This window comes from Neolamprologus brichardi, chromosome 19 (genome assembly GCF_056152115.1).
Source record: "Neolamprologus brichardi isolate AB-2024 chromosome 19, ASM5615211v1, whole genome shotgun sequence".
Classification (NCBI taxonomy): Eukaryota; Metazoa; Chordata; class Actinopteri; order Cichliformes; family Cichlidae; genus Neolamprologus; species Neolamprologus brichardi.
In genome coordinates this window covers 10,132,628-10,158,396 of record NC_142122.1, presented here as the reverse complement: position 1 = coordinate 10,158,396, position 25,769 = coordinate 10,132,628, and the positions used below count along the sequence as shown (strand labels likewise).

The window sequence follows — 25,769 nt, the reverse complement described above, 5'->3', positions numbered from 1 at the left end:
TAGCTGTTCAGTGAATTAGATCGACGTTTCCTTTTCATATTTTTCTCATTTGATTTTTTTTGATTAAGATTACTCTGGAGGAAGCCTTGGTGTTGTGTCAGAAATACCACTTCAGGATGCAAGCAGCGTGCGAGTGGCTCGAAGATGCCGTATCTTTCCTGCAGCAAGCTAGCTTGGGTGTGGATGTGGAGAACTATGAAGAGTGTCTGAGGCAGCAGGCAGATATCATGGCCACAGAGCAGGAGTTTCTCAGCCACCTAGAGGAACTGCAAACCCTCCTTCCTCAGCTGGAGAAACTGGTCAACCCTACTGCTAAAGAGCAGCTACGGGTGAGTGTGGAGTCGGCAAAGCAGAGAGGCGTGGAGGTTCGAGATCAGCTCCAGTGTCACCAGGAAGTCCTTCACAGGTAATAAGAAAAGAGTCCGATCATGCAATCTGCCCTTTATCTGCAGTTTATTGTTGGTGTTTTATAGTGGTACTTTATACTTGAATATATTCTGTTTTTCTCAGCTGTGTGGCCCAGTGGAAGTCATACCAGGAAGCAAGGCAGACTGTCATTGAGCTTATGAATGAGGCTGAGAAGAAACTGACTGAATTTTCTACTGCAAAGGCAGCCACAAACCAAGAGGCTGAAGACAAGCTAGGCAGTCACAGAGTATGATAGCCTATAATATTATTTTATTCAATGGTGGTGCTTCTGTGAATGCTTCATGCTACTGACATTCTTTCAATTTTTTCAGTCCCTTGTATCTCTGGTGAATGGCTTCCAAGAGAAGCTGAGTGGTTTAGAGGAACAGGCAGCACAGCTGGAGCTGGTGGGGAGTGACGCCAGCAAGGCCACCATCAGTCGCTCCATGACCACTGTGTGGCAGCGGTGGACGCGATTACGCAGTGTAGCACGGGGACAGGAGAGAGTACTTGAGGACACCGCACAGGAATGGAGGACTTTCAGAGAGAAGGTACACTGGACAGTGGGGAGAAATAATATTTTGCTAAGTATGGAAAAATAAAGATTTGCAGTAGAAACCATCTATAAATATGTTTCTTTATATAGATGGTGAAGGTTAAAGCGGTCTGCGATGAGCTCCAAAGTCGTTTCCCTGACAGTGCTGTGGAGAAGGCTTCCAAAGCCACTCTGCAGTCTCTGTTAGACCAGCATGACTTGTTGAGCCAAGACTTGGAGCGGGAACTCTCCTCCCTGATGCTGCTGCGCCAGTACGCACTCAGTCTGCTGCATGATGTGGAAGTGCCTTCACCAACAAATGGACAAGATGAGCTGCCCAGCCTGAAGGAGATCAGAGCTGTACAAGACCGAATGGAAAGGTAGGAGGATGAGAAACTTTAAACAAGTCCATCTGTAGCGATCAGAGATGAAAAAGTGCGATCTATGTTGCTGTTCAGAATATAAGATGAATTCATTATCTATTTGTCTTCAGCCTCTTGACACAGTCCAGGACCAAAAGAGCTCAGGCAGCTCAGGAGCTGAGGGACAGAGAGGAAGTGGAGAAGGAACTTAGTGTTGTAAAAGCCTGGATACAGGAGACCAGGGAACTTCTTCTCAATCCCACTCCAGACATTGATTCTCTGTTGCAGGAGCTTGAGGTATATCTGCCATCTAAAATCTGTCATCTAAACAGAGAAATGTCCAATTTGTGAATTAAATATGTCTGAAAAGAACACTGTTGCTCACACTATACCTCGACTAAGTCTCCAAAATATTCTGTTCTTTAATGGCCAATATCAGTGAAAGTGTTTGATGCCAAAAAAGGCTAAATAGGTCTTCTCTTTATTGCGCATAGGTTGTGCATGGAGATGTGATCACTTATCGTCAGAATGTGGATAAATTAGCAGAGCAACAACAGAGCAAGTACCTGGACCTCTACACTATACTCCCATCAGAAATCTCCATGCAACTAGCAGAGGTCTCACTTGCTCTGGGTGCTATTGAGGATCAGGTACTCTACAACACACACAGCCCTGAATATAAACTAGACATCAATGGGCATCGGTCATATTTGTAGCATTTGTCACTTCTTTTCTCATCTATTTTCCAGGTTCTTTCCAAGGAGAGAGAAAATCAGAAAACCAGAGAAATAAAGGAGGACTTCAGCTCCAGAATCCATGACATGTCAGAGAAACTCAAAGCCATCTCCACTAAATTTAAGGAAAAATCTCCTGATGTTGACCATGCCAAAGAAGAGGTCAAGGTAGAATGCTTACTTTGTGTTTGATCGTATTTTATGTGTTGTTGATAAAGGAAACTCTAAAATTACACTTTTTTTCATTGAGAACAACGATTGATATAAACTTTTATGCACCGATTTTTTTTTTCTCAGACTCTTTTTGAAGACTTGGATACCTGCGGTCGCACTCTTGCAGAGCTCGATGCAGCTGTACAAGAGTTTGGCCGCAGAAACCCCCTGCTGGCCAAACAGCTAAGTGATGCCATCAGCAAGCTGTCAGAAATGCATCATCACACATCAAGACTGGCAGACTGTAGAAACAACTGGCTCAAAAAGGTTTGTTTGTAAACCTTTATATACCAATAAGTTATATAAGTCCAACATAGTAATAAAGGTAAGGAGAGTTTACATTTTCTTATTGTGGCTTTTCAGGCTGTCTGTTATTTAGATGAGTATAATGAGATGCTGGACTTCATTGTGAGGTGGTCAGAAAAAGCCAAAAGCCTGGTGAGGGCAAACATCATCTGGAACTCCTCTGTTCATCTGCAGGAACAGATACGGATGTACCAGGTGAGTTGGCGTATTTTTTAAAGTGTTATTAGTCTCTCTAAAAAAGCAAAATCTAAATGGGTGGACATGGCTTGAGCTGGATTGATGCATATACACGTAAACGTGCTCACATTTAGTCATAAATGGGTTCTGTTTTTTTGTCTATGGCAAAGTTAGCTGTTGGACAGACCACTAACCTTTCTCTTTCTGTACTCAGGCTGTCCTGCGTGAGTCTCGAGAGCTGCACGGAGACCTAGAATCCATGGCAGAGAAAGTAGAGCTTCTATCTGAGGTGCTGCAGGTCGAGTCTATGAGCCAGCAGGTTTGTGAGCTCAGTCGACACACCGAGGAGCTTCAGCAAAGCATCAAGACACGACTGCAGAGTCTGCAGGATGCAGACAAGGTACAGAAAAATAAAAGATTTTGTTTTTGTTTCACTTGTTAAGATTTTTGATAATCTCTATTTTAGTTTAAAATCATGTTTTACTAGTAGAATTTACCCAAAGGAGCATTAATACTCGTAGCACTTTGTGAAAATTATCTTATGGACATCTGTCTTCAGAGTATGGAAGCCCTGGAGTATGAAGTGAAGGCCCTCCATGTTGCTCTGGAGCAGGTCCAAGCTACACTGACTTCACCAGAGTTGGCACGCCAGAGCCTCAAAGAACAGCTGGCTCAGAGACAGGTAACCAAAAAATATCAATGCCTTTTATTTATTTATTGTTAATAAAGAGCCTCAAATGTTCACTTTTCATCTTGTGTATTTTAAACATTTTCATGCGATATTAACTTTACATTTTTACAGCGTCTGCTGGCGGATATGGAGAGCTTCAAGCAGCAGGTTCAGGCCGTGCAGCTGTGTCAGAGTGCACTGCAGGTCCCAGAGGAGGTGATGCCTAACCTTGCTATCTGTCGCACAGCTCTGCGCCTGCAGCAAGAAGCCAGTCACTTGCAGCATGTAGCCATTCAGCAGTGCAACATCTTACAGGTACAGGGGGACACTACCGCTGCAGCACAATAACGTCAACACTGTATTCACAGAAAATATGCAACAATGCTGGGTACTGATAGAAAGTTACTTGACACCTTTAAGGTGTGTTTTGAGTCCTTTCAAAGTTGTAACCAAAGTTTTTTCAGTGTTTAATACGCGCTGGATTTGAAAAGTTTACTTTTTTTACATTCTGAGATTTAACGAATTATGTAATATTAAAACTTATTTCACTTCACTTTTTTCAGGAGGCAGTGGTGCAGTACGAGCAGTATGAACAGGAAGTCAGAGATCTACAGGGGCTGATAGAGGAAGCGCACCGGGTCATTCAGGACAGACCAATCCCCACCAACAACATCCAGGAACTTCAAGCCCAGATCCTACACCATGAAGTACAGTACTTTAGCTCTTTCACTTTGACCATCTTTCTTCTTAAGAAAAACAGGAGCCTGTCACAATCTGAAAGCAGGGACTCAAGCGCAGAACAGGTTGACGTCTCAGAGCACCGTTTATTTACACACCAGTGCGATAATATATACAGTGACGGGGAAAAATCCAGGGTTTAGGGGAAGGTTCTCTCTCTCACGCTCGCTCACGTCCTCACATCCAACTCACACACGTTCGTACAGCTGGGAGGTCACAGGTCCGGGAAGGTAAACTGGAACAAGAAAGGGAAGTGAGTGCACAAGTCACGAAGGTAGAGTGTAAAGGTACAAGACCACGAGAGCTGGGAAGAGAGACTAACGTTAGTAGCACAATCATCCAGCGATGAGAAGATCTGTGGCCCAGCCTCAAATAGTAGTCGGGAAATCAGCTGATTTCCAACAGGTGTGTGAGCCAAGGGCGGGAGCCAGCAGTGAGCTCCGCCCAGGCAGAGAGGTAGGGGAGAGAGAGAGAGAAAGCAAAACACAAGTGTAGCCTTGTGAGGCCGGCTGGGCAGGCACGGGGACCATGACAGAGCCTACTGTGTGAACATGTGCTGTATTCACTGCTGTATTTGTTATTTTGATTTAAAAAAATCCTGATATCTGCTTGTCTTTCATACTGAGCTTTATATGTAACCCATAACTGCTATATAACTGCTGTATGTATTTTGTATTTTTGACTAGGAACTTGCCCAAAAGATCAAAGGTTACCAGGAGCAAATCGCCTCGCTCAACTCAAAATGCAAAATGCTGGCAGTGAAGGCCAAGCACGCCACCATGCTCCTGACAGTGACTGATATAGAGGGTCTGCCTGAGGATCTCCAGGAGATGGATGGGGAGAAATCAAAGAAATCTGCAGCTCAAGCTGTCGTGGTAAGAGAACATCATGCACAACATAATGTGCTGATGGCTATAAAGTTTGTGCTGGATAATAAACAAATATGTTGACCTATTCTACTGTTTAAAGCTTTAGCATGGCCTGGGTATTTTTTTTTCGCTCCAGGTCTATTGTGGAGCTTTTACGTTTATCTACGCCTTGCCTATGCATCATCTTTTCCGATTTACCTTGCATGTCTGCTCTTCTGTTTTCCTGCATGGTGTGCCAGATGACAGCTGGACGCTGTCACACCCTGCTGTCACCTGTAACTGAGGAGTCTGGTGAGGAGGGCACTAACAGCGAGATCTCTTCTCCTCCTGTGTGCCGTTCTCCTTCTCCCATAACTCACACTGAAGCAACTGTAACCAAGGTTTCAGCCTTCTCTCTGCTTTTTGTTCAAAGTTGTTGAGTAAAAAGATTCTCTTGTGTAGTGTAGATGACATTAGATTTGCATCTTCGTGTAAGTATTTCTGTCTGGTTACTATCCATTTAATAACGTAACTTCTGATGACACCCTTTAAATTTCCCTTTAGATGGGACGAGGGACACTCACAAGAGCTCCCATTCAAGAACTGTATGACCCAACCTTTGAGTCTGTGGCCAACTTAGATGACCTGCAGCGCTCCTGGGAGAGTTTAAAGAATGTGGTATGTGAAAGTCTTCATCTTCATGCTTTTTTAATAAAAAATATCGATTACGAGCACGTGGATTTGAACATTTTTTAATAAAACACTGTTTTCAGCAACTAGAAACAATGTTATGAATTTGGTATTTGATTATTCCTTGTTAATGGTTATCATTATTAGTGTATCAATGGTATTTCAGACCTTTTTTATACTCTGTTTTGTCTTACAGATCAGTGAGAAGCAGAGATCTTTGTATGAAGCTCTCGAGAAGCAGCAGCATTACCAGGGTTCACTCCAATCAATCTCTTCTAAGATGGAGGCGTTAGAAGCCAAACTCAGTGAGCCTCTGGAGGGAGATAAAAGTCCGGATAGCCACATAAAGGCACATAAGGTTTGTCACATACAGAAAGGTCTTGCATATTGTGAAGATTAGAGAGCTGAGTTGAGGAAAGTCAGACTTATCGAAGATGTATTTATCACCTTGTTTTGAATCTTTAATATTATTTTTATAGGATTATGGTATTTTGTGTAAACATTACATCACTATCTCAGTTCTTCCTTGTAAACTGAGTAGGCTAACTTTTGGTTGTTTTGTAAAGGGTCTGATAGAAGAGATTCAGAGTGTACAGGAAGAAATAGACCGGCTGCAGACAAGCTTCACGGAAGATTTGGCCACTGATGCTGTGGACTCAGACATGGCTGACCAGCTGGCTATGCAGTCCTCCCTTTCCGTGTTAGCTGAGAGGATGGCCACCATCCACATGAAAGCCTCGGGGAAACAACAATTATTAGAGGTATTTTTTGCAAAAATCCTATCAAATAGTAGAAATAGTTGTTTTATTAATTAATCAAACTTTATTTCTCGAATACCAACTTAGAAAGTTGTTATAATAACTCAAATTGGATGTGGCATCCTTCAGGAGCGTGTCAGTGATCGCCTGGAGGGTCAGCTTCAGGAACAGGCCGTACAGCTCTATCACACCCAGGCAGATGAACTGGACCAGTGGTTGGGCAAAATGCGCAGTGCTGTAATGTCCCTCCTTGAACCTAAACTTGCAGAGGAGACAGATATGGAGAATCAACTGGCTGAATGTCAAGTAAGAGTTCCCCCTGCTGTTCACTCGCAGTAATGCAGCCTCAAACACTGCTGTACTTGAGAATATTAATGGATTTGTGAATATAAATGTGGGGTTAATTAATAATGCATGTCACAGGAAATTTTCAGAAATGACAGGTGGATGTCTGGGATTACTTTTTAGATGCTCAGGGATTTTTTTCTGAGCACACTAGTGCAAATCAGATTTGTCAGTGGATTATTTACCTACGTCTCATCTTTCAGTATTTTGTCCTTATTACACATGGATCATTTCAGGGGGTAAGGGGCCTTTCAGTGAGTAAACAAGCGCATTAGAAGAGTAATAGGGACCTTCACATGGCTGGACCTAAGTGACTGTAGCACTAGTCTTAAGCAGATTATGCAGATCTCTCTGTGTGACAGGGGCATGTTAGAAGCCTAGGGCTGTGTAGTCAGAGCTCGCTACCTGGATTGGTGCTCGGGACAAAGCTGCTAGAATATCCAAGTAGGGGAATCCTAGAGTACAGGGAGTGTAGGGTAGCAGGGTGGGAAGCGATTCTCTGCTGTAGAATAACATGCAAACTCTAACGATTGCAAAGGAATGTCAGTAATATCAAAAAACAAATGTTTCTTTAAACATCTGGACAATCTTTACTGATGGGCACTGACAGCTGGTCTGGAATTAGAATGGTGTTCTACACAGACAAACTGGTTTGTAAGTTGAGGGGGAGCATGTATGCTGAAGAGCACAGAGCCTGAAGGATTAGCGGTAATATGTTGCACAGGAGGCAAGGCCGAAGAGGTGGGCCAAGGATGAGAGCCGTCCCTGTCCTTTGGACAGGGAAAGCTGCTGGTGAAGGGGGTTCATCCATACCTGGAGAGTCTGTCGTGTAGATGGAGGAGCTCCTGTAGGCGGTGAAACACGATGTTTGATCTGGCGTCTCTCCTTCTACTGCTGCAGAACATGCTGCTGGAGATTGAAGAGAAGGTGCTGGCCCTCTCAGAGCTGTCAGTTCACAGTGAGAACTTGCTGCGGGGAGGCCGCGCAGACACTAGAGAGGAAGCTGAACATTTGGCGAGGAAGTTACGCACACTGAAGGGTGGTTTGTTGGAGCTGCAGAGGATGCTACAGGACAAACAGAGTAACATCCAGGTGAGGTTGCTGCATGGGCTAAATGTTGTTATCCGCTGATGTAAATATCTGACTCTGTGTTTGGTCCTCACTGTAACTACCATATTTGCAAAGTTTGCACTGGTGTATTTATCAGCAATGGGTCTACAACAAATGCACATGTAAATTTTGAATTATTGTATTTGATAATACTACTTTTTCTGAAGCATTTGTCTTATATCTAACTTTCTGATCCGACAGGGTTCTCTGCAGGAGCAGGAAGACAGTGAATCAGACTCCAGCCTCTCTCAGAGTCCCAGTGTACAAGATTGGCTGGCCCAGGCCCGAACCACACGAACCCAACAGCACCAAGACAGTCTTCAGAGACAGAAGGTGATTTTCTTTTTTTTAACCTTCATTAAGTTCAGTATAGACTTAAATACACGTTCTTACATAGTTTGTCATTGGATTTCTTTGACTATTACCCAGGAATGCACAATAAAGTTGCACAAAGTATTCTCTTAATGTTGATGACAAACTTTAATTTGTCTTTTGGGTCAGTCCTCATCTGTGAGTTGAATGTAAAAGGAGTGAGTGTGCAATAAATGACATGTCCCCACAGGAGCCAAAAATCTGTGTTTCTCACCAAAACATGTGTATCCCTAAGGGTCTAACAAGCATTTGTATAAATAACTTCATAAATGTTTCTTTGTGATGCCACATACAGTCTAACACTGTTGTTTTGTTGCTTTTTTTGTAGGAACTGGAAGAGCAGCTCGCAGAGCAGAAAAAGCTTCTTCAGTCAGTTGCCAGCAGAGGAGAGGAGATCCTCATCCAGCAGGCTTCACCCAGCAGTGCCAGGTCTCTTAATAACAGTTATATTATACATGAATAATAATTAACTGAATAATAAAATATGAAGTATATGTATGAGGTTCATTCTTATGGCAGAATATAAATGTAAGTAATGTAACAGAGCACTAATTTATTCTCTGTCATCCTGCAGTATGACAGAACCATTTTCACCAGCAGCCTTGGCTGAAAGGGAAACGCAGGCTGGGCGGGAGCAGATGAGGCAGAGATGGGAGAGTCTGAGACTGGAGCTCAAAACTAAACTCCAGCTCCTGCAGAAAACCCTGGAGCAGGACCACAAGCAGCCAGTACATATCCCTGTGTTTTTAATTACTGTTAGCATACACTCAGTAGAAAAAACAAATCAGAGTGTTTAATATGTATTTTTTGTCCTTTAGGTTTTTTCGAGAGCTTCCCGTGTGTCCACATCTGGGCCGGTGTTTAAAGGAGACACCCAGGCTGACAGGTCCTCTCTGAAGACTCTGTACGATAGCTTCAGGCAAACAGTAGAAGACGTCACCCCGCAGGTTTAGCATATCTGTTATTATATTGTAATGCAATGTTGGAAATGCAACTTTTTATTTCAAGCATGTGGTCTCAATGAAAACGTACATTCTTCCCATGTACATGTGTATGTAGCCTGGTGGTGGTGAGACACAGGTGGCGCAGATGGAACAACAGCTCTACACAGCTGTGTCATCCACCTCCTCCTGGCTGGATAATGTGGAGAACAACGTCTTCTCTGGCTCAGTGCTGCTGGCTGAAAATGCAGAGACCCAGCTACAAAAGCAGGAGGTACAATTGGCCTTATTTCTGGAGCTTTAGTAAATATTGCAGGAAATCTCAAATGAATAAATCACATGATCAGAAGGGTCAAATGGTAACGTCTACACCAGCATGGTGCTGGTGCATAAAAATAAAGCTATGTCATTTTAACTGCAGTGTTACACCGTCAATCGAAATGCTTTCCCATATTACAGATTTCACCTTGTAATTATTTAGTATAAATCAAGCTGATGATTCTGACCTCTTCTGCAGACCTTGGAGAACGATGTGAGGCATATGACGGAGGAGGTGAAGCTCAGCCAAACTCTGCTCGCTTCATCTTCAGCGTTAAGGCACGAAGAACGAGTACTTTTGGAAGACAACCTTAACTGCCTCAAAGAGAGATTAGGAGCTCTGGGTTGTGCTCTGGGACAACGCTGTGACCAAATGAGGAGCAGAGCACATGAACTCACATCCTATCAGGTTTGCCTCATATTGTGCTTTATGTTTTTCAAGCCCTTTAATGTTTAGACAGAGACAGCCGCTGGGGAAATGCTTCTTTTTATTAAGTTAAGCCACTGTTGCAGAAGACAAAGACAAGCCTATAGGAAACAACATTTATATCTTTATATTATGAAACCAGACATGCATGCATTTTGTCTTAATTTCCTATAAATGACCTCGTGTCTTACACAGACTGAATTGCAGCTTCTTCAAACTGCTTTAATTGAGACCAAATGCCAGATACTGCAAGCCCTAGCTGGAGCAATGGATAGACCAGCGTCAAAACAACTGGAGGTAATGCAAGAGTTGACTAATATTCCTCCTGAAGCTTTAACCATCTTCCATTAAAGCTTGCAGAAAACAAGAACATTACTGTGAATGTCTTTAATAAGTCTAATCGGTTTCTCTCAGGTCATTGCCAGTGCAGAGGAGAGCCTGAAAGACTTTGAACAAAGAATCACAGAACTTAAAACCAGAGGATCAGCACTGCACGCGGATCAGATCTCAACAAACAAACTGCTCAAACTACAGGTAACATACATGATTGATGGCTCATGGAGAAATCATCAATTTGGTTTTACTTCTGAATGTACAGAAGTAAAAGAAGAAATTCAAACGATTCAAAAGATGCACAACCGGAAACTGATTTTTTGTGTTTTTCCAGGATTCTTATGAGGAGCTGGTGATGACTGTGGGTTCCCGGCGCAGTGGGCTGAACCAGAACATGGCACTGAAGGAGCAGTATGAACGTGCTCTGCAGGACCTGAAAGACCTGGTGGACACAGCTAAAGACAAGATGGCTGCCGATCAGAGAATTATTGCCAGCTCTGTGGAGGAAGTCCAGAATCACCTGGACAAACATAAAGTATAGTCACCTGCTAAATCCTTTAGGCTTAAAGAATCAACAAGGTTACGTGAACCCAATTTGTTGTGATGCAGGAGACAAATAGAGCTGATCGTCTTTGTTTCTGGCCTCTTTTAGGAGTTCTTCCAGGGTCTAGAGTCCCATATGATTCTAACGGAAACATACTTCAGGAAGATCAGTGGCCTGATGCTTCCCAAAGAAAACGAAGCCTTGGAAGAGACACTAGCTGAGGCTCAGAGAGTCCTCAAAGAGGCACACAGTAAAGGAGTTGAACTGGAGTGCATCCTAGAGGTAGGTGAAGGTTAACATAGTCACAAGAATTCTGATAACAGATAATTTTGTGACCAGTTCCAAGTGTGGTTGGTTTAACTGTATCTTATTACATGTAGATATAATAGATGTGACATGTTTAATAAAAGACATTTACTTAGTTTTTAAATGTTATATATTAGAACATCACTAGCTATATAAACACATTTTTAAAAGCCTTTTACCTTGAAAAAAATGACATATTAAAGTTGGTAGCTATGAGATAATGCTGGAGTTTACTGTAGGAGGACCGATGTGTTTGCAAGCATTTAGTACAAAATCTCTCAACAAAAAATCAAATTAATGGTAAAATTAAAAACATATTATTATAGTTACATAGTAACAAGTGTGCTGATTAAAAGAGCAAAGATGTACTTGTCAGACGACTGAATTTTAAATATTTATTTATAATCATGTTTATTTTCAGACTTGGTGCCGTTTGGTGCAGGACTACCAGAGTCTGAACCAACATCTGGAGGCTGTTGAAGAAAGTATTCCTTCTGTTGGTCTGGTTGAAGAAACTGAAGAAAGGCTTATGGACAGAATATCATTATACCAGGTACAATGTCACATGAGCTCAGTTGTAAATTTACTACATCGGGCTAATTGTTTAGCTGTAACAAAGGAACAAGCTGCTTAAATTCTCTTACACGCTGATTAAGCTTTAAAGAAAGGTTCAAGTCAAAATGGGCTTCCTGTGTTTGCTGCAAAGTAGAAAAATATATTTATCTAGCTAGAAACACATTTTCTTCTTCTTCTTTGCAAAGGGTCTGAAGGGGAGACTAGCGGAGCACCAGCACAAGCTCTACCAGGTATTAGATGAAGGTAAACATCTGTTACTGTCAGTGTGCTGCCCCTCACTGGAGAATCAGCTCGCACTCTTGGGGGAACACTGGCTCAACAACACTGCCAAGGTCAACAAGGAGTTACAACGCCTCGAGGCTATTCTGAAACACTGGACCAGGTCAGAAAGACTTTAAAAATAAGGACTGTTTCTTAGGCTTTGGATATAAATATCCGGTAAATGAGTACATGGTCTAATTTCAATTGTTTTTTCTTTAGGTATCAAAGGGAGTGTGGAGAGATGAGCGAATGGCTGCAGTCTGCTCTGGAGCGTCTGGAGTTTTGGAACACGCAGGCGGTGTTAGTGCCACAGGAGCTGGAAACCGTCAGAGATCATCTCTCTGCTTTCCTTGTGAGGCCAAAGACAATCAATTTGGTTGATTGGTTTTGTTTTGTTTTTGCTGGCCAACCAGCTGCCTCACTTAATGGCAGTTGTAGGCATGAACATAACACCTCAGTTCAACTGTAGCATATACTACAAATTTACTTGTATTTGTTTAATATTGTTATTATCTTCTGCAGTAGCACTGTTTTGCTGCAGTGTGGTCCACATAGTTTTGATTGGATGATTTTCCACTTCTCTCTTTTTTAGGAATTTTCAAAAGAAGTTGAGGGAAAGTCTAGCCTTAAGAGCTCAGTGGTTAATGAGGGCAACCAGCTGCTGCGGCTGAAGAAAGTGGACACTGTGATATTGCGCTCTGACCTGGCACGGATTGACACTCAGTGGGCTGAGCTACTCACACGCATCCCAGTGGTCCAGGAGAAGCTGCATCAGGTATCGTCACATGCAGCCAGACTAAAAAGGCTTACCTGCTTCAGGACAAATAGGATTACCTCTTTCTGCTTCTCCAGTTTGCATGCAAAAGTTTTCATTGCAGTTTGTTTTTAAACTACCAACATATCAGTTTCTCTTTTTTTCTCTCTCTTTTTTTTTTTCCTAGATCCAAATGGAAAAACTGGCCTCCCGTCATGCCATTTGTGAGCTGTTTAACTGGATATCGCTGATGGAGAGTGTCATTGACGAGGATGAAGAAAACCTCAAGAGTGCTGTGGGATCAAGTGTGATTCAAGACTATTTGCAAAAATATAAGGTAGTGGAGCATTTTTTATTGATTCATGACAGTTTCTGTTTACATGTATGGTTTGAACTCTTATTAAATCAAAAATATAACTTTTTTTTTAGTGGAATGAATGGTTTTGGGTTTTTTGTGGTTTGCCATTGCAAGTAAGGTTTTTTCTAGATAAAATTCTTCTTCTTCTTGTGTTGAGAGCTAAAATTTGGATTTTTAAACATGGAGTTTTCCTAACCTGATCATAATGGTGATGCAACTACTGGTTCTAACTGTAGATCTTTTATTGTAAAATCTCCTGTTGTTTCCTCACTTTAGGGATTCAGAGTAGATTTAAGCTGTAAGCAGCTGACTGTGGACTTTGTCAACCAGTCAGTGTTGCAGCTCAGTGGTCAGGATGTGGAGAGCAAGCGCAGTGATAAAACAGATTTTGCTGAGCGTCTGGGAGCGATGAACAGGCGCTGGCAGATCCTACAAGGCCGCATCAATGAGAGGGTGAGGACGTAATCATTGATAATGTTACAATAAAACCAACAGCATATTCACCCAATGTCCTTTATCAATGCAACATCCAAAATTAACTTTTTTTTTTGCATGAAATTCTTAAAGATCCAGTTCCTTGAGAGCCTCTTGGAGATGTGGTTAGATTATGAGAGCAGCATTCAGGCCATGAAGTCTTGGATGGCAACTCAAGAAGAAAGGCTGAAGAGGAAACACCGGATAGAGGATCTGACGTCTGTGCAGAATGCTCTAAAAGACTGCCAGGTACTGTAGATCTGATTAAGATATTCTTGCCCTTCATCTTGTCTTTGTATTTGCTAAATGAAAACACATTTTTTAAAGGAAATGGAGGAGCTGGTAAAAGAAAAAGAGAAAGAGCTGGAGCGAGTCGAAGAGCAAGGCTGTGCCCTTGTTCAAAATAAGACTGATGAGGCTTGTGCTATCGTCATGGAGACACTCCAAGGTGTCAATCACACCTGGGCTAACCTGGACCACTTGGTAATCTCCTTGTTCTTTTTTGTTTTGACTTTGGCCTGATTTTGCAATTTACTGGATGTAGATGCATGTTTTTGATTTCACCTTCTACAGATTGGGCAGCTAAAGATCAGCTTGAAGTCAGTGCTGGACCAGTGGACTCTATACAAACACGCTTCAGAGGAGATCAATGGCTACCTGATGGAGGGAAGGTACTCTGTGTCTCGTTTCCGCCTCCTCACAGGCTCACTGGAGGCTGTTCATCTGCAAGTGCAAAGTCTGCAGGTATATTAAGATAAAGGGGCATTCAGTGTATTTTACATGTTTACTGACTAAAGCCTTTAACTGTATTGATATGAGTTTCTGAAATCCTGTGTTTCCCTATGTTTCTTAATGTGATCATTTAACTGCTGGTGAATTAACAACTGTATCTGTCACTGTGAAGGATTTGCAAGGGGAACTGGAAAAACAGGAGAGCAGTCTCAGAAAATTTGGTGCTGTTACCCACCAACTGCTGAGGGAGTGTCACCCTTCAGTGTCAGATTCTCTCAACAATGCCCTGAAAGATGTCAACGCAAGGTGAACCTAATTAGCATGGTGCTATGCTTATTACTATCATTACTACTGGTGTTTCTTTAACAAATTTAAGACATTTATAAGCGTATTACCATGTCATTGCACTTAGATGGACTGGCTTACTGGAGGAGATTGGAGAGCGTCTCAGAAGCAGCAAGGCACTGCTTCAGCTGTGGCAGCGCTACAACGAGCTTTATGAGCAGAGCTGCAACAGCATCCAGCTGCAGGAGGAAAAAGCAGATCAGCTCCTCAAGACCACCTGCAACAAGGACATTGCTGACGATGAGGTGTCTGACTGGATTCAAGAATGCAGCGTGAGTCAAGCCACAGCTTTGCAACTTGCAACAACAGAAAAACTCCTCAGTATTTCACTTCTAAAGCCTCATTGTGAAAGCCACATCGATATGAAGGAAAAGTTTAATGATATTAAGCATTCCCTCACGTGTTTGGTGCAGCTGGATGTTGTGATTTAGTTTTGATAATGAAGACATATTGCCCTGAATGTTATGGGTGTTTTATTTCAGGAGTTGCTCAGGTCCCAAGCTCCGGTCCAGGCCTCACTTCAAGTTCTCCAAGAACTGGGAGAGCAGCTGAAACAGCAGGTGGATACATCAGCAGCGTCTGCTATCCAGTCCGATCACCTTTCTCTCACCCAGCGGCTAGCTGCGGTGGAACAGGCTCTTACTAGACAGCTCACCGCTCTACAGGTAAAAAAAAAGATTTATGAAACATACTTTTTCTGTATAGGCAATCAGTTACCAAGCCAGTATTTTGGCATTCTTCTATACTAGACTGGAGTTCAAGACTATGAAACCTTTAACCATCAACTGGGATCACTGGGGTCCTGGGTAGTTGAAGCTGAAGAGGCTCTGAAGGCACAAGATCCTAATGGCTCTACTGACCTAACGATCATCCAGGACCGCATGGAGGACCTCAAGGTTTGTTTTACTGTTTTCTTTTTTGAGTTTGGTGAACAAAATTACAGAATATCACATACTGGTTGGACAGCTGAAATGTTTCTGTAATTTCTGGGCTTTACAGAGGCTCATGTTGAAATTCAGCAGTATGGCACCTGAGTTAGAGCGTCTTAATGAGCTTGGTTACCGGCTCCCTCTTAACGATTCTGAGATTAAGCGCGTGCAGAACCTCAACAGAAGCTGGTCCACCGCCTCAGCACAGACCACAGAGAGATTCAGGTAAGACAAGAAAATTACAAGCCAGTCTGAAAAGGTTTAAAGCCATCCTAATTCAAGATACTCTGTTAAATAACAAGGTTAGATAAATACAATAATGAATGAATGAAGGACTGGCACAAATACCATAAAAAACAGTACAAATGTTCGGTAAAGGCCACTCTCCCCATGTAGCTGAGATATAAGATCACCTTTTGTTTGTTTCCTTGCAGCAAGCTTCAGTCATGCCTGCTGCAGCAGCAGACCTTCCTTGAAAAGTGTGAAACATGGATGGAGTTCTTGGTCCAAACAGAAGAGAATCTGGCTGTAGAAATTTCAGGGAACTACCAGAGTTTGATGGAACAGCAGAAAGCCCATGAGGTTAGGGCCCATTTGAAGAAAATGATCCTGAAGCAGTATATTTTAATTTTGTTAACACATATAACAAATTTTATATTTTTTATCTTACAGTTATTCCAAGCTGAGATGTTCAGTCGGCAGCAGATCCTCCACTCCATCATCAGTGATGGACAGCGAATGTTAGAGCAGGGTCAGGTAGATGACAGGTAAACCTATTCAGCTACTCTGTAGATCTTTGTTTACCACCATACTCCACTGCAAGCCTTTCTTTGTCTCCTGTCTTTCTGAAATCACCTACAGAGATGAGTTCAATCTGAAGTTGGCTCTGCTGAGTAACCAGTGGCAGGGCGTAGTGCGACGTGCTCAGCAAAGGCGTGGGATCATTGATGGTCTCATCCGCCAGTGGCAGCGGTATAGAGAAATGGTGGACAAGCTGCGCAAATGGCTCTTGGAAGTGTCCCATCGTACAGAGACACTTCAGGCAGGGAATACAGTTCCTCTGCAACAAGCGCGTACTATGCTGGACGCGGTCCAGGTACATAGTGACAAACCTGACTGTAATACACATTAATACAGCAGTGACAGCAAAGGCTAGCTAACATTAAGAAGCTGTTGCAATGTCATGTTCTTCATGTAATAAACCACAAATATATTATCTGATAACCTTAAACATGCAACTGCAGTTGTGGGTTGGGGGTTATCTGTGTAAATTAACAGGCTTGTAGCTTGATAAGAATCCTTTCTTCCTTTTTCAGATGAAGGAAAAGGTGCTGCAGCGTCAGCAGGGCAGCTATATCTTGACGGTGGAGGCTGGCAGGCAATTGCTTTTATCAGCTGATAGCCGAGCAGAGGCGACCCTGCAGGCAGAGCTCACTGATGTCCAGGAGCGATGGAAACAAACCAGCATACGGCTGGAACAACAGAAGAAAGAGCTTTCCACTCTGTTAAAGGTAAAAACGACAATATGCTAGCATGTTCTGAATTCCAGGCCACTTCAGAATACCTTGATGGCTCCTATAATTCTTGCATTTGTATGGACAATCTCCATTGTATGTATAAAGTTTTACATCGATTTCCTTATAATACACCAATCTCTTCTAGTTGTAGTTTCAGTGAGGACAGTTTTTCTAGAGCAACTCGTAATTTTGCCTGCGTTTGTAATCTGTTGAACGCAGGACTGGGAGAGGAGTGAAAAGGGGATTTGTGGATCACTGGAAAAGCTTCGAGCCTTCAAAAAGCAGCTTTCTCAACCTATTCCCGATCACAATGAGGATCTGCAAGCTGAACAGATCCGCTGCAAGGTAGCAACTTGAATATTTTCAAAATTGACTTTTCTTTGTGCATGTAGGTGTAAGACATATATGTAGAGTTATTTAAGTGTATGTTGAGCTGATTTTTTTTACATTGTTCAGGTGCTTGTTTAGTGTTTTTATAGTGGCACTGTTGTTTTTCCAGGATTTGGAAAATACATTTGACGGCTGGACAGGCGATCTGGCCCATCTGACCTTACTGAGAGAGTCACTTTCTTGTTACATCAGTGCTGAGGACCTTTCTGTCCTACAAGAGCGTATTGAGCTGCTGCATAGACAGTGGGATGAAATCTGCCACCAGGTACAACTCTTTTCACAGTACTATTTTGGATTCTCTGAATATACTTTGTACTATAAGTCTGATTCTCAAAAATTAGTTTATAGCTACATTCTGCATATTACACAATATTTACTGTGTAATAGTTACAAGTCCCAGGAGACAGTGTTACTAATGTCAATCTTCACTATACGATACAAAGCATATATTTGTATATGTAGATGTTGCTCAACATCTTATATAAATCTATGTCTATATGCTAGAAAAAAATTGGCATATTATTATTAGCATTTTTTTCAAACGGTTGGAACAGTAGTTCGATTTTGCTGAATGTGCCATTGTGCAACAATTTTGAGAAAGGAATACACTGAGAGGAACAGTTAGCGTGACAAGTTAATGTAATCAGTCAGCCAGTTAAGAAAAGCTGAAACCTCAAGGTGATTTCGTTTTTTCACAGTGGCATCCTGTGTGCAGCGGATAAACTGCACACACAGGAAATACAGCACTCGCTCACTGCGTGATGCAAATGAAAGCGTCTGAGCGGCTTCCTTTAGAGCCTTCTTGATCTTTATTAGCTTTTGTTTTAAATTGCCATGCATTCGTTGGCACTTTTTATGTGCTTTGCACAGAGGTGCAGTTAACTTGTCGTGTATTGCTGTTCTTCCACAGCTGTCACTGCGGAGGCAGCAGGTAAGCGAGAAGCTAAATGAGTGGACTGTCTTCAACGAGAAGTATAAGGAGCTCTGCGAGTGGCTCACTAACATGGAGAGCAAGGTGTCCCAGAATGGAGACGTCAGCATTGAGGAAATGATCGAGAAGCTTCGCAAGGTTTGCGCACACCTCAGATATTTACAAAGTTTGACAGTGTTATTTAATTGTTGTATTTCAGTTACGTTGTGTTTTTCTGCTTCTTTTACAAGTGCAGTTTTTTCAAATTTCCTGTTTGCATTGCGTTGTGTGCCAGGACTACCAGGAGGAGATCACAGTAGCAGAGGAGAACAAGCTACATTTGCACCAGCTGGGAGAGCGCCTGGCCAGGGCCAGTCACCAGAGCAAAGCCACTGAAATTGAACAAAAACTCAACAAAGTCAGTGACCGCTGGCAGCATCTCCTCAATCTCATTGGAGCGCGGTGAGCAGACGTGCAGTCACAGCTGTGCAGCTGTGTTTTTATCCCATGCTGGGTTGTTTGTAACTAATCTGTTAAATTCTTTTAACAGAGTAAAGAAGCTGAGAGAAACTCTAGTGGCTGTGCAGCAGCTAGATAAAAACATGAGCAGCCTGCGCTCTTGGCTCGCCCACATCGAAACAGAGCTGTCCAAACCTATCGCCTATGACTCCTGTGATGCCCAAGAGATTCAGAGGAAGCTCGATCTGCAGCAGGTGACATAATATACTGAACAGGACCTAAAATACATATGTGCAGCTTACCAGGAATCAATCAGTCTGTGTCAAATGCAAGCTCTTTAATAGCAGACAGGCAACAGGGCTTTGTAATCATTTAGCTGAAATTTCTAAAAACTTTCACATTTTTGTAATCATGTAATGAAAATGTAACTATTAGTATCAATTCTATGCAAACAGGTTTTGTGATATAATACACTAGTAAAAGTTATTGTTGTACAGTTTGTAAGCACTTTCAAAAAGCCATTCTCTAACTTTCTATCAAGCTTCTTCCTTCTCCTTCTGTCTATCATCTTATTACTTACTGTGTCACTCTTTTCTTGCCCATTAGGAGCTTCAGCGTGACATAGAGAAGCACAGTACAGGAGTGGCGTCTGTGCTGAATCTATGTGAGGTGCTTCTGCATGACTGTGACGCCTGCGCCACCGATGCAGAGTGCGACTCCATCCAGCAGGCAACGCGGAGCCTTGATCGCCGCTGGAGGAGCATCTGTGCCTTGTCTATGGAGAGGAGATTAAAGTAAGACGTTACACACTAGACGAAAGCATCAAATGCATACGTTATTATGGATAACAGGTAACTGTTATAACTGTTTCCTGAAATTATTCCCTCTGTTAGGATTGAGGAGACATGGCGTTTATGGCAAAAGTTCCTGGACGACTTTGCACGTTTTGAGGAGTGGCTGGCCACTTCAGAAAATACAGCTGCTCTACCCAACTCCTCTGGTGTGCTGTATACTGTAGCCAAGGAGGAGCTAAAGAAATTTGAGGTATTGCAGAATTATTTTGTGTAAACTGCACAAGTGATCAAACTACCTACTGTTTTCACCTAGTAGGACAGCATTAAATAAGAAAATCCTATCTCTCAAATGCAAACATGTAAACTAAACACAAAGCTAAAAGACTTCTTGAGAAAATGTATGAATGTGTTTTTGTAGGCCTTCCAGAGACAGGTTCACGAGAGTCTGACTCAGTTGGAGTTAATCAATAAGCAATACCGCCGCCTGGCCAGAGAAAACCGCACTGACTCTTCCTGCCGGCTGAAAGAGATGGCACATGATGCCAACCAGCGATGGGACAACCTGCAGAAGAGGGTGGCATCCATCCTCCGCAGGCTTAAGGTACAATTGTTCTACTTGTACTTATATATTATTTCCATTTCATTTTTGTACATTTTAATTTAAATTTCTGTCATGCATTTCTGGATTCATTTCTTTTCATCTAACTTTTGTGTGACTGCTTATTATTCACTAATAAAGCCCGAACAATGTTCCATTTGCATGATGTGAAAGCATAGACTCTAACACCAGTGTCCCTCTTTACATGTGCAGCACTTTATTAGTCAGAGAGAGGAGTTTGAGACAGCCAGAGATGGCATTTTGGTTTGGCTGACAGAGATGGACCTTCAGCTGACCAACATCGAGCACTTCTCTGAATGTGACATTCAGGCCAAGATCAAACAACTCAGGGTAAGCCTGTCACGATACTTCAGACCAAGAAAATCCACTGTGCATTTTTCAAACACTGCTTTCTACTGACTCTTACATATGTTCATTTTATCTTAATTTCTAGAGTCAGTTTGCACTTGTGAAGAGCAGCTAAACGGATGTTTCATAATTAATATGAGATACACATCACACACAACTCTGTGTTTAGCTTTAACAGCATGTTTCTCTCCGGCTTCACAGTCATTCCAGCAGGAGATTTCTCTAACAACAGCCAAGATCGAGCACATCTTCCACCAGGGGGAGGCGCTGATAGAGAAGAGTGAGCCTCTGGATGCTGCTGTCATCGAGGAAGAGCTGGAGGAGCTGCAGCGCTACTGTCAAGAGGTGTTTGGTCGAGTGGAGCGCTACTACAAGAAACTCATTCGCCTTCCTGTAAGACCTCAAAATTGAGAGAATCTGACAGATCTGTGGCTTTGGTACAAATGTAATCTTTCCCGTACTAAAGTCCTTTATCTTTAGCTTGCAGATGACGACACTGAAGTGTCATTGTCCGATCGTGAGCTGGAGCTAGATGAGCATTGTGATTTGTCCAGTCTGCCGTGGAGTGAACGTTTGGGGGATGGCTTCCTGTCGCCTCTGCCGTCCTCCGGTCGTTCAGCTTCCTTGGCTGCCCAGCTCCGGACTGAGCGCTCAGGCAGAGACACCCCAGCAAGCGTGGACTCCATTCCCCTGGAATGGGACCACGACTACGACCTGAGCCGTGGCCTTGAGAGTGCAAGCAGGGCACTCAGAGAGCAGCAGAGTGAAGAGGGAGACTTCCTTCAGCGCCCTGCCTCAGGCTTGTCAGGTAGGTTCCCATACCAGTGCAAAACTATGCTTGAAATTTTAGAGATTTTTCAGAATAATAACTTTTCTTTATCACTGTTAGCTGTTAAAAAAAAAGTTAGAATCTTAAACGACTGTGCCTCTGTATCTTTTGAGAAGTCCAAAAAATGACATCAAAAGTTCCCATAGGGGACAGAAAAGGAATAATCACAGAAAAACACATACAAGAAAGTTAGTGAAGGGTTTATCTGTGACTGATTACATTATGGCGAGTATTTTCTTGGTGCCGTTGAATACCAGGATAATCAGTTCACTGAGTCAGTCTGAAGCCCACTGCTAAATGTGTGTACTGTATAATGTTTCTTCCAGATGTAGTGATCCCAGAGAGCCCTGAGGCCTTTGTTAAACTAACAGAACAAACACTGAGGTCTTCCACTGGTAGGCAACAGCAGACCCCAGCATGCCACATGTGTTTGGGGCCAGAAATAACAGACACACTCTGAGTGATGAAACACTAGTAGTCTGTTCACTAGCTTGGAATTTGATTTGTGTTCATTTCTTCTCTTAAACACACTTTGGGCACAAATGGCAACACTTTCTAACCCTGGGGAATAGGGTCAATTCCATTTTTATTCCTTCTATTCACTTGTTCTGCTTTGGGCTCTAATTCAGCAGAACAGAAATGGAATTCAGCCTAACCCTTCTTTCTAACTAGCTTTACTCATTTTTTTTAACTTGACTTGTTCTTTGTAGCTAACCTGTTTGGATTTGTTGATTTGCATGTTTTTTTTTCTTTCTTTGAAAGAAATGTATTGATTCTTATAGAAGGGACTGCAGATTTGTTTAGACGTCTCACGCAAAGGCAAATCACATAAAAAAAACACGGGGTTTAAACATATTATTTCAAATCAGGGATGCAGCTCCCGATGCAAAGGGCCACAAAGGGAGTGCTGTGATTTGTGACAAAAGGCCAGAACAAACAATCTGCATTCCTGTCTACTTCTCATTTTTCGCTCTCCACATTTTATTTTTCTTAAATCAGGGGCCTTACCTTCTTTTCTGATGTTAAACATGTTTCATAAATATATTATGGAAATATAATCAGCTAATATTGTGTTAACAGGGGAGGTTGCTGCTGCAGACTCTCATATTCACCCTCTGGATGTCAGCCGTTTCCACCTGCAACAAACGGACAGCAGCCGCAGCCGCACTTCTGCAAGCACAGAAACGGACTCCTCATACATGGGATATGTATGTTTTACTCATATTACGCTTAGAGCTCAGAACAATCGATTCTTTAAAGCTTTTCTGCTCTGGACTGTACATTTAACTGCAATTAATTCTGCTTTGTCTATTTGAATGCTGCTGCTGTTTATTTTTGCTCATATTTTTTTAATAATCTATTTTCTCCTCGCAGAACTCACTTGGTTCTTCAGTTTAACAATATTTTTTCCAATTTTGAAATAGTCAGTACAATCCTATTACACTGCCTGCAATAACCAGTCTTTTAACTGCTCTGTAGCTGCGACTGATGGGCGAGTGTCGTGGAAGTATTGACACAGTGAGGAGGATGGGCTCTGAGCTGAAGGAGGAAGAGGATGCGGTGTCTGGACTGGCAGATCCCAGCAGCTCAGAGTCCCAGACTTCAGGTAATACCTATAACTATCCCCCATCTTAAATAAGCATTTATGTTAATTTATGCTTGTTAAAGAAAAAAATGTGAATTATCCATTGGGCTACAGTGCTGGTAAATTCAGTTAACATAATCTTTTTGGTCTCACGTCCGTCAATCTAGGAGTGATTGAGCGCTGGGAGCTCCTGCAGGCTCAGGACCTCAGCAAGGAGATGAGAACAAAGCAGAACGAGCAGCAGTGGCAGCAGCTGAACTCTGACCTGAACAAAATCTTGACTTGGCTGGGAGAGACAGAGGAAGAGCTGGAGCAGCAGCGTAGACTGGAGCTCGGCACGGACATCCAGACGATTGAGCTGCGTATCAAAAAGCTCAAGGTACAGTTTTTTTTAGTAGTAAAGTCCCTATTTTTAACTTTTTTATTACTCTGCTTGTTATTTTCTTACTTGAATACTTATAAATATATACCTCACAGTCTTTATTCCTGCTGTTTACTTGTTTTGTCATCAAATTGGGAATTTTTTGCATTACTTGTACATCACCATGGACATGCGTGTTTGTCTACAGGAGCTGCAGAAGGCATATGACAAGCGCAAAGCTATAGTGCTTTCCATCAACTTGTGCAGTGCGGAGTTTCTGCATTCGGAGACAGACGAGTCCCGAGAGCTGCAAGGCAAACTGAAAGACATGAACAACCACTGGGATAAACTCGGCAGCGCGCTGGAGGAATGGAGGTCTTCGTTACAGGAAGCTCTGATGCAGTGTCAAGTGAGTGCTGATCAAGTCGGACTGTTTGAACAGATCGACTTGCTCATGAGTATGAATATCCTTCTATGATATGCTAGTTGGGTCTTCACCTTCCCAAATTTCATCTGATCAATAGGAATTTCATGAGATGAGTCACGGTCTGCTGCTCTGGTTGGAAAACATCGATCGCAGGAGGAATGAGGTGGTTCCCATTGATCCCATCCAGGACAGCGACACTCTCCATGAGCATCACAAAACACTCACGGTACCAAACTGTCACACTCTTAAACTTAAGTGTGTCTTTCTGTGTTACTTCCATAAATCCACTCTGTAAAAGGTTTCTTTTTTGAATGTATGGCTTACATTTTCTCTCCAGCAAATCCGCCAGGAGCTGCTAGACTCACAGCTTAAAGTTGCTTCACTACAAGACATGTCCCTCCAGTTGCTGGTCAACTCGCAGGGCAGTGATTGCTTGGAGGCTAAGGAGAAGGTTCACGTCATAGGAAACCGCCTAAAACTCCTGCTAAAGGAAGTAACCCGAGACCTCAGAGAGCTGGCCAAGATTCTGGACATCACAAGCAGTCAACAGGTAGAGCCTCAGTCACTTGTGTACCTGTCATGTGTTACCTGAACACCTCTTTACTTTTATATTCACCTGCATTTAAAAGGTCAAAAAGCATTTGACAGAAACATTTTCAATTTCTTCCATCATCAGATTTTTTTAAAAACAGAATTTTCAAGTTTAAAGTGGTTTTTGTAAAAATAAAATAAAATAAAATAAATACATTTGGCTATAATCTCAAAAAAAAAGCTCAAAAAAGAAAGAACTGTGAAACGCAGACAGGCTGAAAATTCACAGGTTCATCTCCAGTGATACTTCATTAGTCACAAATGTGTTACTCACACCATTAATGTACATTATAAGCAAAGGTGGAGAGTAAACTTGTGATGGTGCAATTTGCCAGAATCTTGTAAGTGTGTAATCATTTTACATTTTTAGTTATAGCTCTCATGTGGAGCATATTTTTGCACTGAATAAAAAATATCATATTTGCAAATAAACGATTGTTTCAGCACAGGATACACTTAATTTTACTTGAGTGTATTATATTGTTTGGCTGTGTCCTTCAGTTAGATTTTTTAAAGTACTAATCACCTGCCAACCACTCTGTGTAGTCTGTGGCCACATTTAGAAAAGGGGTCACTATTTGCTTAACTCTCACCTGCTTTGTCTCTCTTCTATATCTGTGATTGTTTCCAACATCAGGATCTTTCCTCTTGGTCGTCTGCTGATGAGCTGGACACGTCTGGCTCCCTCAGTCCTGTATCAGGAAGGAGTACTCCCAGTCACAGACGATCGGTAATGTTTATCCCTACCTGTACATGCTGCTATATGAGAACCAGGTGTTTGGAACCCCCTAAGACACATAGAGTAAATGCCCCAAATGCCCCAGTGAAGGCCAGATTCACCCCTGTCATTCCAAGATCTCTCCTCACGCTCTTCAAATCTTTCTCCACCTCCACAACCAGCGTTACGCTCCCTCCCTCTGGATTTTGAACTTTTTCCCAGCCTTTTACTCTTCTTGCATGTTGTCAATCTCCAGACAGTCTGCTGAGATTTCCTCCTTTCTAACTTTTCTACTTCTTCCTTCCTTTTCTTGGCAGGCTTTTTAGCTCTGCCCAGTTTGTTTCTTTTTCTCTTCCAGTATTTCTGAAACCCTTTTCTTTTTCTCAGACTTCCCTTAAATTTCTTCTCACTGTAGATACGTTTCGATCCTCGTTTTATTATAGCTAGGATGACTGGCTATTGTGCAACTGCTTCATTTCAAGTGTAGCATAGAACATGTTGTTGGTTTAATGAGCAAGCATGGCATCAACAACAGCAATGAGAAAGCATTATTTTCTCATTATTCAACTGTACATCAGTCCAAATAAGCATGTCCCTGCTTATACTATGTGTATGTTACTAAATGTCCTTGTTCCAAGATTCATGCATCACATTGCA

At 42.3% G+C, this 25,769-nt stretch overlaps 1 protein-coding gene across 10 annotated transcripts in view; it reads left to right on the top strand.

Moving 5' to 3' along the window:
* Positions 1-25,769, top strand: part of syne1b (spectrin repeat containing, nuclear envelope 1b) — a 76,697-nt gene that overhangs the window by 46,876 nt on the left and 4,052 nt on the right. For 8 of the 10 annotated variants that reach the window (XM_035911116.2, XM_006798709.2, XM_035911120.2 and 5 more), the window contains 67 exons: positions 69-406; positions 511-655; positions 741-959; positions 1,055-1,323; positions 1,437-1,602; positions 1,800-1,955; positions 2,055-2,207; positions 2,337-2,519; positions 2,616-2,753; positions 2,950-3,135; positions 3,295-3,417; positions 3,538-3,720; positions 3,969-4,112; positions 4,830-5,018; positions 5,252-5,392; positions 5,556-5,669; positions 5,878-6,039; positions 6,248-6,442; positions 6,569-6,745; positions 7,685-7,876; positions 8,096-8,227; positions 8,595-8,695; positions 8,841-8,994; positions 9,085-9,213; positions 9,326-9,481; positions 9,725-9,934; positions 10,148-10,249; positions 10,367-10,486; positions 10,620-10,820; positions 10,938-11,111; positions 11,557-11,688; positions 11,897-12,093; positions 12,192-12,324; positions 12,565-12,747; positions 12,914-13,063; positions 13,361-13,537; positions 13,652-13,807; positions 13,886-14,041; positions 14,132-14,302; positions 14,463-14,596; positions 14,703-14,907; positions 15,118-15,300; positions 15,385-15,531; positions 15,635-15,789; positions 15,999-16,146; positions 16,237-16,331; positions 16,426-16,660; positions 16,881-17,075; positions 17,301-17,426; positions 17,581-17,736; positions 18,382-18,540; positions 18,677-18,843; positions 18,932-19,094; positions 19,447-19,634; positions 19,734-19,884; positions 20,053-20,235; positions 20,446-20,583; positions 20,803-20,994; positions 21,082-21,409; positions 21,757-21,825; positions 22,511-22,638; positions 22,910-23,036; positions 23,183-23,394; positions 23,585-23,785; positions 23,901-24,029; positions 24,141-24,353; positions 25,032-25,124. In XM_035911116.2, coding sequence (XP_035767009.2) covers positions 69-406; positions 511-655; positions 741-959; positions 1,055-1,323; positions 1,437-1,602; positions 1,800-1,955; positions 2,055-2,207; positions 2,337-2,519; positions 2,616-2,753; positions 2,950-3,135; positions 3,295-3,417; positions 3,538-3,720; positions 3,969-4,112; positions 4,830-5,018; positions 5,252-5,392; positions 5,556-5,669; positions 5,878-6,039; positions 6,248-6,442; positions 6,569-6,745; positions 7,685-7,876; positions 8,096-8,227; positions 8,595-8,695; positions 8,841-8,994; positions 9,085-9,213; positions 9,326-9,481; positions 9,725-9,934; positions 10,148-10,249; positions 10,367-10,486; positions 10,620-10,820; positions 10,938-11,111; positions 11,557-11,688; positions 11,897-12,093; positions 12,192-12,324; positions 12,565-12,747; positions 12,914-13,063; positions 13,361-13,537; positions 13,652-13,807; positions 13,886-14,041; positions 14,132-14,302; positions 14,463-14,596; positions 14,703-14,907; positions 15,118-15,300; positions 15,385-15,531; positions 15,635-15,789; positions 15,999-16,146; positions 16,237-16,331; positions 16,426-16,660; positions 16,881-17,075; positions 17,301-17,426; positions 17,581-17,736; positions 18,382-18,540; positions 18,677-18,843; positions 18,932-19,094; positions 19,447-19,634; positions 19,734-19,884; positions 20,053-20,235; positions 20,446-20,583; positions 20,803-20,994; positions 21,082-21,409; positions 21,757-21,825; positions 22,511-22,638; positions 22,910-23,036; positions 23,183-23,394; positions 23,585-23,785; positions 23,901-24,029; positions 24,141-24,353; positions 25,032-25,124 — 11,127 coding nt within the window. The remainder of the gene's footprint in view (positions 1-68; positions 407-510; positions 656-740; positions 960-1,054; positions 1,324-1,436; positions 1,603-1,799; positions 1,956-2,054; positions 2,208-2,336; positions 2,520-2,615; positions 2,754-2,949; positions 3,136-3,294; positions 3,418-3,537; positions 3,721-3,968; positions 4,113-4,829; positions 5,019-5,251; positions 5,393-5,555; positions 5,670-5,877; positions 6,040-6,247; positions 6,443-6,568; positions 6,746-7,684; positions 7,877-8,095; positions 8,228-8,594; positions 8,696-8,840; positions 8,995-9,084; positions 9,214-9,325; positions 9,482-9,724; positions 9,935-10,147; positions 10,250-10,366; positions 10,487-10,619; positions 10,821-10,937; positions 11,112-11,556; positions 11,689-11,896; positions 12,094-12,191; positions 12,325-12,564; positions 12,748-12,913; positions 13,064-13,360; positions 13,538-13,651; positions 13,808-13,885; positions 14,042-14,131; positions 14,303-14,462; positions 14,597-14,702; positions 14,908-15,117; positions 15,301-15,384; positions 15,532-15,634; positions 15,790-15,998; positions 16,147-16,236; positions 16,332-16,425; positions 16,661-16,880; positions 17,076-17,300; positions 17,427-17,580; positions 17,737-18,381; positions 18,541-18,676; positions 18,844-18,931; positions 19,095-19,446; positions 19,635-19,733; positions 19,885-20,052; positions 20,236-20,445; positions 20,584-20,802; positions 20,995-21,081; positions 21,410-21,756; positions 21,826-22,510; positions 22,639-22,909; positions 23,037-23,182; positions 23,395-23,584; positions 23,786-23,900; positions 24,030-24,140; positions 24,354-25,031; positions 25,125-25,769) is intronic. The other 2 variants (XM_035911121.2, XM_087832777.1) reach the window with 1 other exon arrangement.